This window comes from Sodiomyces alkalinus, assembly GCF_003711515.1.
Source record: "Sodiomyces alkalinus F11 unplaced genomic scaffold SODALscaffold_2, whole genome shotgun sequence".
NCBI classification, from domain to species: domain Eukaryota; kingdom Fungi; phylum Ascomycota; class Sordariomycetes; order Glomerellales; family Plectosphaerellaceae; genus Sodiomyces; species Sodiomyces alkalinus.
The window spans coordinates 1,277,656-1,290,788 of NW_021167080.1; the positions used below are offsets into that span (position 1 = coordinate 1,277,656).

At 54.5% G+C, this 13,133-nt stretch overlaps 2 protein-coding genes across 2 annotated transcripts; one reads left to right on the forward strand and one right to left on the reverse strand.

Annotated features, from left to right (window-relative positions):
* Positions 1–2,191: 2,191 nt before the first annotated feature.
* On the reverse strand, positions 2,192–9,232 carry SODALDRAFT_321616 (SPX-domain-containing protein; the record flags this gene model as incomplete). The annotated part of the gene is made up of 11 exons (XM_028609637.1): positions 2,192–2,768; positions 2,836–2,944; positions 3,021–4,070; positions 4,107–5,489; positions 5,573–5,710; positions 6,119–6,137; positions 6,182–6,203; positions 6,445–6,571; positions 6,690–7,815; positions 7,909–9,049; positions 9,150–9,232. 11 exons carry the CDS (start codon positions 9,230–9,232, stop codon positions 2,192–2,194), a joined length of 5,775 nt encoding a protein of 1,924 aa, XP_028468037.1.
* Positions 9,233–11,392: 2,160 nt separating this feature from the next.
* On the forward strand, positions 11,393–12,988 carry SODALDRAFT_338088 (FAD/NAD(P)-binding domain-containing protein; the record flags this gene model as incomplete). Its single annotated transcript, XM_028612749.1, has 3 exons — positions 11,393–11,594; positions 11,757–12,809; positions 12,912–12,988. 3 exons carry the CDS (start codon positions 11,393–11,395, stop codon positions 12,986–12,988), a joined length of 1,332 nt encoding a protein of 443 aa, XP_028468038.1.
* Between the last annotated feature and the right edge of the window lie 145 nt (positions 12,989–13,133).

A 13,133-nucleotide genomic window follows, 5' to 3' on the forward strand; every position in this document is an offset into this window, starting at 1 on the left:
CTTTATAGGCGTGGTATATCGATATAGGACTAAGGCTTCCTTATAGAGGTTTATAGGGGTTAGTCCTACGTATACGTGTAGGAGAGTAATCTAAGCCTATAGGTTATTTACGGTATTATTCTATAACTAAACGAGGAGGCTATATAATATAGTATAGATAGTCCTTTTAATATAGGAGCGTACCTTATTAAACTCCTTTTACTACATGTTATAATCTACCTTTTCCTTATAGTATACGCGGCGATCTTATAGGTAACGCGTATGCCCCTTTTTAGAGAGGTTATCGATAAATATAGGCGTCCTAATCGTTAATTCTTTCGTTACGGCCGTAGCCTTCCGGCGAGCGGCCGTCTTCCTCTTACTAATAGCTATAGCCGCCGTAGTACTAGCCGTGGTAGCCGTGGCGGCGTCCGTGGCGTCCGTGGCCTTATCGCCCTTTAGCGTGATAGTGGAAGATAGAGTAGCCGTGATAATAGTGGTTATAGCCTCCTCCGTGTTAGGGTCCACGGTAAAGGCCTTATATTTACGGACGTTAAGCGGCGTAGGTATAGGGAGGAGATAGGCATTAGCCTCCTTATCGCTTAGCTTTAGATTTAGGTAGTTATCCTAGTAAGAGGCCGATTTACTATGTATAACGCGCTCCTAAACTGCTTAATCCCTTTAGTTAATAAGGGTAATAGCGGCCGCCTTTTATTCGGCGTTAGATATATTAGAAGATATCTTTATTAGTTTATCGGTTAATTAATTAATAGGTAGGTTAATTAATCTCTTAATTACTCTAATTAGATTAATAATAGTTATTTAAGAGTGCTTATATAGACGTAATTATTTCTTTGTAGTAGAATAGGGGTAGCCTTATTAATATTTATTGTTTAGGCATTATAAACCGGGCTTATAACTATCGCACGTCAAATAGGCACTTAAATAATTAACTTAGTAGAGCAGAAATCTCGTGTATATATATTATATTAAGTTATATCTAGGAGAGTCTCTTATGCCCTTAATTTAGGTGGTGAAGACTCTATTATGGGTACTAAGTCATTTGGATCCTATCCGGTCTTTTCCGGTATCCGCCCCTGTTATATCCGAAGTCCTTAGTCATAGCGTGGATCCCCCCTGGATCCCCTATGGACCACGTCGTGGTCCGTGTGCCCATGCGACACGACCACTCATTTGACTCATTTGGGATGACAAGACGAGATGATGTCATTTGCCAATGACTCCTTGTCCGGTACTTAAGTACAGGATTAGTAAGCAGTCTACCCCTCCACGCGAGGTCTACCTTAGTACCATATTCTTCCGACATTTTCACAGCGACACGACAATTTCCTCCCCCACGCCTCACTATCAACCAATACACTCCCTGTTCGGCACCATGGAGTCAGAGAATCAAGCCACCGGCGCACCCGGAGAACAGGTCATGCTCTTCTCAGCATCCTACAAAGCCCCTAGCGACTCGTTCCAACTCCAAAGCCAACTGCCTGCCCCGCCAACATCCTGCGTCGACGACAAGTCTACATACCTGGCCGCTCTCCGCCGCGCCACCGCCCAAATTCAGAGCGATATCAACCGGGAACTCACCCGGCGGATGGACAAAGAGAAGGCGGAAGCTGCTGCTACACAAAGGGGCATCGACGACGCGAAAGAGGAAGAGAACTACGGCGAGGAAATCGTCGAGGATGAAGACTGAAGGGGGGGAAAAAAGAGAAGAAAAAGAAGGACTCACTTGTCCATCGGGCTATGACGACCTGTCCTGAGTAAACGACCGAACAATGACGCATGAGTAAAAGTTAAGAACGGGGAATAAAAAAGAAGAGAGCCCGACTCCTCGAAACGGGAGAGGTTATCTTGCCGACATATGACTACCTTTAGACTGAGGAGCAACAAAGCAACAGAAGAAGAAAAGAAGAAGTAAGGAAGAAGAAAAAGGAGAGGGTATTGCTATACGACATGCACCTTCCACCACCGAAAACAAAAATACCAGGTCATGATGCCCTGTGCAAATGCAGATTTCTCCGATAAACCCCATGGAGAGACAAGAAGGAAAAGCCGTTCTTTGAGCACGCAAAGTCGACAAAGGGGAGCGACGCCACCATGCCTGCTTGCCCCTCCATCTCATCTCGTACTTCAACATTCCCAGTCGCAACGCCGTCCCACGTCAATACGTCAGGTCAGGTCAGGTCAGGTCAGGTCAGGTATGCAGGCGGCTCCAGCTCCCCGCCTTCGCCCCGTCCGACCTATGTGCCGAAGACGACGCCCTGTTCAGACACCCGTAATGCACGACCGCGCTATCCGGCAACACTGCCACAACGCTGCCGCCCAGCCGCTTGTGGCACACGCCGCACAACCTCTCTTCCGTGATGACCACGCGCCTGTTGCGCCCGCCCTGGCCGCCGGGGATGCCGTCGCCGAGGAGCAGCAGCGCCTGGCTGGCGATGTACTCCGTCGCGCGCAGGCCGGCCAGGATCCGCGACTCGTTGACGATGCTGTTGGCCGACCGGATGCGGCCGCGGAGGAACGATTCGAGCTGGCCCACCGGGAGGGTATCCGGGATCAGGGAGAGCGTGGACGCCGCGGGGAGCCGCGAGCCGTGCTTTGACAAGAGGTCGAGGGCGGGCTGCAGCGCCCGCTCGTGAGGCGGCGGAGGGGCCAGGTAGAGCGACAGGAGGGTGTGGTAGATGGAAGGCACGCCTTCCTCCGCATCATCCAACGACGTCGGTCGCACGCCGTCTGGGGATGATGGCCTCGTGCCATCGCCCCGGTGTATTCTATTGCAGTATCTGGGAAACTGTTAGCGATGCAATGTCGACGAATGAAGAAAAATGGGAGACATACTCCTCTGCCTTCACGTAATCCTTCATGTGGAAAACGTATATCTCCAGAGCTTGCTTATGCGATCCCATGTTGCACAAGACTACGGCCCGTGCCTCGTAGAATGCAGGATCTTGAGCAGCCGTCAATGTCAGTCATGCTAAGCCTTGGTACTACCACCGGCAGTAAAAGGGGCGGGGTCAACATACCATCCCTGGGAAGGAGTTGAAAAGCCTTCCCCAGGCTATACTCCCGGCTCCGTCTCAAAAAGGACAAGAAACGTCCCATCGTATCTTCCCATTTTTCGTCACCCTTGTCTCCCCTGAGCCCCTTGATGTACAGCTCCACCAAACGGTTATGGAACTCGGGGGTCGCGTCGTTAAGCTCCCCGATGATATGCTCCAGGTACCGAACCTCAAGCCCCGCGCTGATCCCCGCAAGGAAGTCCACGACGCGGTCCCTGGGGAGCGTCTCGGCGTTCTCCGAATCCGCCAGGAAGGCCTCCATCCCCAGATCCGGATCCGCCTCGAGCGTCCACTTGGAATGCTGGAAAATGAGGTCGATCTCCGACGGCGGCAGGCTCTGCAGGTACGCCACCGTGCGCTGCGGGCCATGCAACGTCGGAGCCGACTCGTCCGGCGTCTCGGCGGCGCCGAACCTCCTGAGGAGGTCGAGGGCTTGGGAATGGAGCTTCTTGCCGTAGAAGAAATCGACGAGTTCCGTGAACCGGCTATGCTCGAGGAGCTTCTCGTTGACGACATCCGGGTCACAAAAGTTGGGAATGCGGAAGAGCGAGCCTGCCAACTGGGGCAGTTGGAACATGTAAGCGCGGAACAGGGAGGTGTCGACCAGCCGGAATGCCTCCCGGAGCTCGTCCTCGACCTGCTGGTCGGTTTCGTCATGGTGAGTCGACATCAGGCTCTTTAACGCCTCTTCCGTCGAGCCGTTCGAATCGGTTCGCTTCAGCTTCCCCGTGGCGGGGTCGAGCACCCGCTGGAATCGAGTCCGCGTGCCCACCAAGTAGCCCGTCAGGGCATGCACCGCATCGGAAAGATCCTTCCCTTCGAGCGGTTGCTGCTGGCCATCGGCCTGTTTATCCTTGACGCTGGCTGTCTCTTCGGTGTCGGCTTCTTGCTTCTTGGGTGTGACAGACGATGTGTCTGAATGGGCCCACCGGCCACCCATGAATAATTTCGCAAAACCTCCCGCGCCTCTCACTGTTGATGCTGGGGACGGCGGCGGCAGCTCTGCGTTGGTATCTGCATGTGCGTGTGCATGTGCATGTGCATGTGCACGTGCATCGGCCGACTCGCCATTTGCCTTCGCCGGGCTTCCGTCCTCCTCGTTCCGTTCCTCGTCAACCGAGTCCCGTTGCTGGGTCTGCTCCCAGCCCGAGAGTTCTCCGGCAATGGAGGGGGGGTAGAGTTTCAAGACGCGTTCTGGAGGAGCATGAACTCCCTCCTCGTTAAAAAGGTACATCGAGTCTCGGAACTTTTTCTGCTTGAAGAGCACCTCGGCCTTGGTCATCTTGACCTCCCTCAAGCTCTCGGTTTTATTTTTGAGCAAAGCATCTTCGAGCATGCTCAAGAGGCTGATGGCCTCGTCAAGCCTTCCGGTCGCCACGAGCTCCTCGACCTGCGAATCGTAATCCGTGGCACCCATTTTCCAGACGCATCTCTCGCTCGATATATGGAACCCCTTCCCGGCATGGGCTAAGCTGACGTTCGGCGGCGGGAAATGCAGCTGCGCGGCACCGGGAAGGGATATGGTCTGCAGTAATGATAACGTGTCTGGATTCCTGACCTCCAAGGAGCCTTTCGAAGGTGGTTGTAGGGCGAGTATGTAAGGGTACGAGTACCCAATGGCATCCGGCGCCGCCACCCATGGGATCTGCCACTTCTTTTCGATGGGCTTGCCCTCCTCTGTGATGAAAAGCGTATTGATGTCCTTGGCCAGCAGCATCTCGCCATCGGCAAGCTTAGCAGCCAGCGGCTTCGGCATGTACCCGCCAAGCCCCATGTACGCGATACCAGCGCTGCTCGCCTGTCCGAACCGGCTCGCTTGCCCCCCAGACGCGCTGCTCCCGGGACAGAAGATGTCTTGAACGTCCTGCGTCAAGACGTCGACCAGGACATAGCCGGCGTTCATGCCACACACGATCTTCGTCGCACTCGCCCAGGTCACTGTCCGTATCGACTCGGCCAGGGTGATCTCCGCCACATCCTCGCTGAGCTCGCTCTCGTGCCAGCTCCATATCAACAGGCGTCGGCGAACCGCGACGGCGAGGCGGCTGATGATCTCGGGGATGCCGGTCGCAGGGTCTTTGACAATGTTGGAGGTGACGGCGAAACACGAAGCGTTCTTCGTCCGGGACAATGTCTCTACGAGTTGGTATGTTTGGCGGTCGTGGAGGGAGACATGGTAGTTGGACAAAGAAACCAGTATGTTCGCCTCCTTGACGATGGCAAGCTGTTCGATAGCCCTCGGGGAGAATTTCTCTACTTCGCGCAGCAGGTCCGTGGGCTTCTTCGTCGTCTGTGGCGGCGGTTGTTCAGCGGTAGAACCTTTCGGCGGGCTTGTTGCGGATGAGCCGTTGGCATGGGCGGGAGGAGGATCGAGTTCGTTCAGACGGTAGACGCGGAGTGCCCCTGTGTTGAGACCGACCAAGATGCGATCGCCTACAATGCTCGGGAGGAGAAAAGGGGGAGGTTAGATGTTAGCCTGGTTTGCAACATAACAGATGACAAGCAAGCGTCAATACCATAAGCTAGGATTGTTTCAATCTTAGACTTGTCGCGCTGCTTCAGCTCGATAATAGGGTGGGCTGTGAATGCCGAAAGCATGGCACCTAGCAGCTCGCGGGCGACCAGGGACCGCACGAGCTCAGAGTCGGGATGCGCTCATGCAAAGGGAACCAAAGTCCTAGAGTAGGGTATAGCTGTGTGAGAGCAATGAGTAGAAGTAGTTTCAATTCACGTCAACGTCATGACCGTGCGAAAGGTCAGATGTGGAATTGTGCCGAGTAGCGAAGATGCGTTGGGGGCGGTTCGAGTCGATACCTCGTAGCTTGGTAGGAGGTAAGGTGAGTAAGGTAGGTAAGGTACGAAGTAAGGTACCTCTCAGGTGTGACCCGACCACGGAATATGGAGAGGTACAACGTGACCAGTGAGGACAAGACGACGACGTCAGTGGAGCTGTCGGATGTCGGAGTGGAGAACTTCCGTCGTTTTACAAAGTCCTTGGTACACGCGTGACGGCGGTACCAGCACGAATAAGATGAGGCCGACTACCTAGGTAAGGTACCTACTCCGTACTTCATTTTGAGGCTACAAAGTATTATATGATAGGTACCTTACAGAACACTCCTTACCCTATTACCGCCACCACCATTTCTACCTTAGTCTAGAGAGACCCCGTAGAAGGGACAGCATATTTCCACTCGAAGATATTCGAAGTAGAAACGCCTCCCAAATTCCCACCATAACCTGCTCAGTGTAACAGTCTTTTAAATACAAACTCCAAATATGCTTGGCTTTTCAACCTCGCTCACACCGCTACCGCTTTCTGGTGAACGCCTTGCCCTTTGAAAATGCCCACGCGCCTCTCCCTTTTCACGGATCTAACCCGGCAAACCTCATGATTCCGTATCCAATGGTCACCGATACAATGAGCGTGACCACGCTGCTGAGAACACCTGTGCTGATGAAATCCTTGACACGGAGGTATCGTCGGCCTGTTGGATCCTCCTTCATAATTGCCGCTGTACCGAGAGGGTCAATCAGAAGAAACGAAGTAAAGTGATGAGAAAAGAAAAAGGAGGGGCAGAAGGGAGAAGAAGGGGGGGGGAGAAGAAGGGGGGGGGGGAATAGAGAACATACTCATATTGGGGAAACCACTGGTGGGTAGACCCATGGCAGCGCTGCACATGAGAACGCCGCCCATGACCAGCAGGTTCGGATACGGCTCTCCCATGTTCCTGCCCACATCATACACCAGCGGCAGAATGATCAAGGCCGCCACCGTGTGGCTGATGAACGTGGCGAGGATAAGGATGAGCGTCGAGAAGACGACGAGGACCCCATACAGGCTCATCCCCTCCACGTGGGTCGACACGATGCGCGCGACGGTGTGCAGCAAGCCGGACGAGTTGACGGCCTTACCGAGCGACAGGCCGCCCGCCGCCAAGATGATGATGGTCCAGGGGAAGTTGTTAAAGTCCTCCTTGGTCAAGAGGCCGCTGCCGAAGAAGAGGACGATGGGGATGATGGCGATGACGCCCATGTCGCCAAACACCGACTCCAGCTGGTGGCTCGCGCACCACAGGCCGATGGTGATGAGGGTGATGGCCGTGACGAACCACTGGACGCCCGTGAACCGTTCCTTGATCGGGCGAATCGCCGCAATGGTCGTGCCCTTGCCGGGCCGGAAGGAGATGAGGAGGAGTAGCCAGATGAGCACGAGGGAGATGACGCCGATGGGGATGGCGATGAAGAACCACTGGATCCAGGTCGGCGCCGGCGTCATGATGCCCATGGCCACCACGTTCTGCGGCGAGGCGATGGGGGAGAGCATGCCCCCGATGTTGGAGGCCAGCGCGATGCCCATGATGACGGCCTTGGCCATGTTCGAGTCGGGCGGCAGGGTCCGGAGCATGGGCTCGATGATGGAGAAGCACAGCACTGGGGCGGCCACGTTGGAGATGAGCATGCTCGCGAAGGCGGCCACGAACATGTTGGCCACCAGCACGGTCCGCGGCGTCGTGCCCGCTTTGCTCAGCACCAGCGTGGCCAACCGCTTGTCGACGCTGCACTTGGAGAGCGCCGCTGCGAGGGTGAACCCGCCCAGGAGAAGCATGATGACGGGTGTCCACATGGCCGCGAATACGTATGTGGTCGCCTCTTTGGCCCCAAGCCTTCTCGCATGGGGCTCGTCGTCGGATCTTATGACTCTAAGAATCACGCAGAGAAACGGGATCGCCAGTGAGGTGACGAATAACGGAATTGCCTACAGATAGGTAAGTCAGTTGGGGCTTCACAGCGTTGGGGGATGGAGAAAAAAAATTGAAAGAAAAAAAAACGAGTATCGTTTTATCCGCACCTCGGTGGCCCAGAGCATGCTCACAAAGACCAAGAGCGCCAGGCAATTTTGTTGTTCGGGGCTGTCCATGATGGGAACGAAGAGGAGGACAAAGAAGATGGCGATCGACGCTCCCAAGGTCAGCACTGCAGAGTTTGCCAGCCATCGAGGCAGGACGAGTCGACCGAGAGGGGTCATGAATTGCGTGGTGGAGGCAAGGACTTCGTCGTCGCCCTGAAGAATCCTAGCTCCCATGCCGGGGTCGGTGCCGAGCAGGGTGCGGCCGAGGGTCGCGGCCTCGGAGCGGCGTTCCATGCGAATCATGTCTCTCCACACCGTGTTGCGCTCCCAAACGACGTGCTCGCGTAGGTGAGACCGGAGATCCCGCTTTGCCATTTCTTCGTCTCCCTCGGCGATGACCTCGGTGTAGGCTTTGATCATCTTGTTGATATTCTCCTCCAAGGCGTGCAGGGTGTCTTCCCTGAAAGGGTAGGCAGGCTCGACGTGGGCCGCCATGTACTTGGGTCTGAGGTCCTTGTCCATGATCTTGTCGAACTTTTTGAGGACCTTCCTGAAGCCCGTCTTGTTCAGCTGCACGTAGGCCTTGAGCTCGCAAAGCTGGACGTAGAGGTCGGTGATGCGTTTCTTGAGGAAGATGCTGGGCGAGTGGAGAAAGGACTGCTCGGCGTAGTCGTCTATGGCAACGCTGCTTCGACGCAACGACCTCGGCCTGTCGGAGGAGTCCGCTATGCTGTCCACAGACTGATGCAACAAGTTCGCCAACGTCCTGCGACGGGAGGTGCTCCCTCGCCGCTTGGCTAAACCGGAGGTTTCATCCTCATCGTACTCGTCATCGCTGTCGTCCATGCCATCTCCGAGGGAGGCCGAACGGCGATGACCGGGCGCTCGATGACCGTGTAGCCTGTCGGCGGCGTAGTGATGGCCATCTTGTTGGTCGTGGAGAAAGTCGCCGACATCCTTCATGAGCTCGGCTACCTCGTCTAGGAGTTCCCTTTCTTTCGTCACGTAGAAGGAAGAGATCTTCTCTAGCTCGACGCCGAGGGCACGGCTGAAGACGTCCTCGGGTTCTTCATCGTGGATGAGCGGGCGGGATTCGGCGTCACCTGCAGGCTGGAGTGCGGTTTTCTCGAGTTGGTAGATGCTGGAGGACGACAGTCAGCCCCAATACGTTTTTTTCTTTCTTCTTTTTCTCTTCTTTTTCTTTTCTTCCTTCAATTGACGCGTCAAGCAGGATGACTTACAGTTTTTTCAGGTTACTATAGGCGATATAGTGGCTGCTCCAGTCGGGGACGGCATTGAATTGGATGCTGTGCGAGAACTTCATGTCGTCTTGCTCTTCGAGCCACCGCCGTTTCTCTAACCGTTTCTCTTCTCGACGAGCGTGTTTCGCCTCGCGGTCTTTTCGCGTCCGAACGTGTTGGTAGTCGGAAAGTTCGTAAGCCCCGTCGTCCTCGTCACCCTTGCCCGATGCAAGTGCAAGTGCAAGTGCTGCAATGTCCCCTCCTCTATCGCGACCGCTGTTCGAAGGACGATTTTCTTCGAGTCGAACGAGCGGACGGGTACGATGTGCTTGGTGGAGAGAGGAGGGACCGGGGGAACCTTGGTGGTACGATATGGTGGGCAATGGTTAGCGGATGTGTACCGCGAACGCTGTCAGTGGCTTTTGAGGGGACCTGGGCAGAATGCGTGTTGGTTGGTGATAAGCTCAAGAAATTGGGTTGCAGGTCCCTTGGCCTTGGCTTGGGGTACCGCAAGGATTTTGGCGGTGTGCGTTATCGGAAAAAGGCCCACGTGGACCTTGATACCAACGTACCTTAATGGTATGGTACCTTAGGTACAGCCACACGGTGAGCTGGCTGGTCACACAAGCCACAGAGCGGTTTGTGATGACAGCCACGAATTATTGAGTCAATATGACCATTTACGGCTAATGTTTCAGCCAGGTGTCCAAGAACTGAGCTGAACTCAAACCTCTACTGATATTACCAATTAATTAGTAGAAATTATTCGTAATTACTTTGTACTTCGTACACCATAGAGCACCGCACAATGTCGTCGGTTGCACCCTGCAAAGAAACAACAGCCTTCGCTGAAATCTGGCGTCTGAAGCGGGATCAATACTGGCGGACCGGGGCAGCCCTGCCCCCTGGAATTGAGAGATGATAATTGCGCATACCTAAGATACTATAATACATACATACAAAATAGAAAGTAGTGGAGTCGAAACTGCCTAGGAGCAAAACTTCATGGCCGAATTAAGTAGTCAGTTCTCCAGTCTGCCCTTCGTAGACACTATCGGGCATATATATCTGTCTATTCGGGGTTCAAAATGTCTTCACCATGATCAGACAAACGGCTACTCGTCAATTATAACGGGGAAAAAAAGGAAGAAGAAAAAAGGAAACAAGCGTATGGTATAGTCGTTGTCGTAAAGCTTCTGGTAATTTGTCTTCAGCAACGATCTGATCTGACCTGGGAGCTCCTTCGTACATCAGAGTGATGCGTTCGGCCACGGGTCCTCGGATCAGATTGTTGGGCCGAGGAAGATTGCTCGGATCAGATAAATCGTCTTGGCGTATCCCTGGGTACGGAGTACTTCGGAAGCAGGGTTCTTGAATCTCAACATCACAACTCGTTCGATTCGACTCCAGAAAAGAAAAAAAGAAAGAGAAAAAATCGCGCATTTCCGTTGCAGTCCCCCCCGATTCATCCCTACAACTACGCAAAGAGTGTCCTCTCCATAACCGTATTACGTCTTATTACGTGGCTGCATGTCGAAGAACCCAATCATGAGAAGCGGAACATGATCATCAGGCCAAAAGAAATGAGGCAAGTCGAGCCGAGAAGCACGAAAATGATAATAATTTAATTACCCATCAACCTGCAGATGTCCCAGGAAGGGGCCACGGAGGAAAAAAAGATCTGATAACTCCAGTGGTCTGTTCTTATTCGCCGGTTCATCAATGGTGTGTCACAGGGATCATGAAATATGATCCACCTCGTGGTTGTTCTCGTTATTCCTCTCCATCGCCCCCTCTCTTTTCACCCACACCCACACCCACACCACCACCACCCCTCACTTCTTTTTCTACCGTTGCTTGTCCTTGTCTTTCTCTGGCCCGAGAATGACCGCTCGGCAAATAGCGCCTTGCCTTCCGGAGCTGTTTCGGAACGACATGACATATTCACAGGGTGGCCTTCATAGAGAGAGGCCATTCCCAATGACCTGTTCCGTTCCTCCAGCACTCCACCCCCTGGCTTTTCTCGAGTATTCGTAATTGACAATTACCCGGTGTTTGGTTTGCATAGTCATAGTCCTGCCCTTCTCTTCCTTCGGGTGCAAACAATCCTCATTCTTCCAACTTGAGTCCATCATATCCTTCTCCTTAACACTTTGTTGAACCCTTTGCAAAGAAGGAAAGAAAAAGAAGACGGAGACGGAGACGGAGAGCAAAGGGTACTCACATCCTCCCTGCGGGCCACCATGGGTTCTCTACCAGACGTCGTCTCTCCTTTCAGGTTTCTCATCGTAGGCTGCTCATATGCCGGCCTGTCGAGTGCCCTCAACCTGCTCGACCTGTGCAATGGTCTGTCTCCACGAATGTCACACCAGCCATACAAACATCACCCCCAGTTCAGACACATTCCCATCGAAATCACCATAGTCGATGAACGAGATGGCTTCTGTAAGTCGAAGCTTCTATTCAAAGTTCACGGCCAAGGGCCCTCCAAAAGAGAAGAAGAAGAAAAAAGAAAAAAAGAAAAAAGAAAAAGGAAAAAAAGAAAAAGAAAAAAAAGAAAGGAAATAAAAAACCCCTTGCTAACAAAACACCGCTGCTCTTCTAAAGTCCACTTGATCGGCGGCCCCATGGCCTTCGCCTCCTCCGACTACGCCTCCAAAACCTGGGTGCGGTTCCAGGATATACCAGCTCTCCAGCGACCCCATGTCCGCTTCGTCCAAGGCAGCGTAGACAAGGTCGACACGGCCACAAGGACCGCCACCGTCCTCGCCCACATGACCAAAGAACCCCGCGAGCTCTCCTACGACTTTTTGATCGTCGGGTCCGGCCTCCGGCGAGTCTTCCCCGTGGTCCCGCAGTCCCTCCTGCGGAAACAGTTCCTCCTCGAAGCCGAGGAGCACATCCACGCCGTGACCAACGCGCCGGACGGCGTCATCGTCGTCGGCGGCGGCGCCGTCGGCATCGAGATGGCGGCCGAGCTCAAAGTCATCCGCCCAGACATCAACATCACCCTCGTCCACTCGCGCGACCAGCTCCTCTCGTCCGAGGGCCTGCCGGACGAATGCAAGACGCGTGCCCTCGAGCTCCTCCGCGAGGCCGGCGTCGAGGTCCTCCTGGGCCATCGCGTCGCCGAGACGGTCAAGCTCCCCTCTCCTTCTTCCCCTTCCGGGCCTTCCCCCGCCACCCACCGCCGCGCCCGCTACGAGGTCCGCTTCACAAACGGCCACAAGCTCCTGGCCAGCGAGGTCGTCATGGCCATCTCCCGCCCGGAGCCCTCCACGGGATTCCTCCCGCCCGCCGCGCTGGACGAAGAGGGCTACGCCCGCATCCGGCCGAACCTGTTTCTCGAGCCCGCCGACGGTTTGTACGACGTCGACCGCCACCTCGTCGTCGGCGACGCTGCGCGGTGGTCTGGCATCAAGCGGTGCGGCGGCGCCATGCACATGGGGCACCTCGCGGCGTACAACTGCCACCAGCGCATGCTAGAGATGCTTACGGCGGGGGAAGGCAGGCATGAGCCGCAGTTTCAGGAGCTTAGCTACTTCCCGCCCGTCATCGGCTTGGCGGTCGGCAAGAAGGCCGTGGCTTGTGGACCCGAGGGCACCATCAGCGGGGAGGACGTGATGCAGGCGTATTTCCGAGATGACTTGGGCTTCCAGAGTGAGTTACCGTTCCCAGAAAGAAGAAGAAGAAGAAGAAGAAGAGAGAGAGAGACAGCCCAGAAGAGGAAGATGGCATTTACTGACCTGCTATGCACGCCAGTCTGCTGGAACTACATGCAACTAGGCAAGACTGCTGCCGAAGAGGATGCGCCATCCGCCCTTGAGGTATCCGCTTAATGTATCATTAATGAATGGCTTCTACCCCCATGCAGTCTGCTCAAGGTCAAAGATGCAAGGATGCGATGGTTTTCAATCCCACGCGACACAACGACACAACGACACAACGCAGCGGCAGCCAGTCAAAGATTTGGGCGGATTTTTT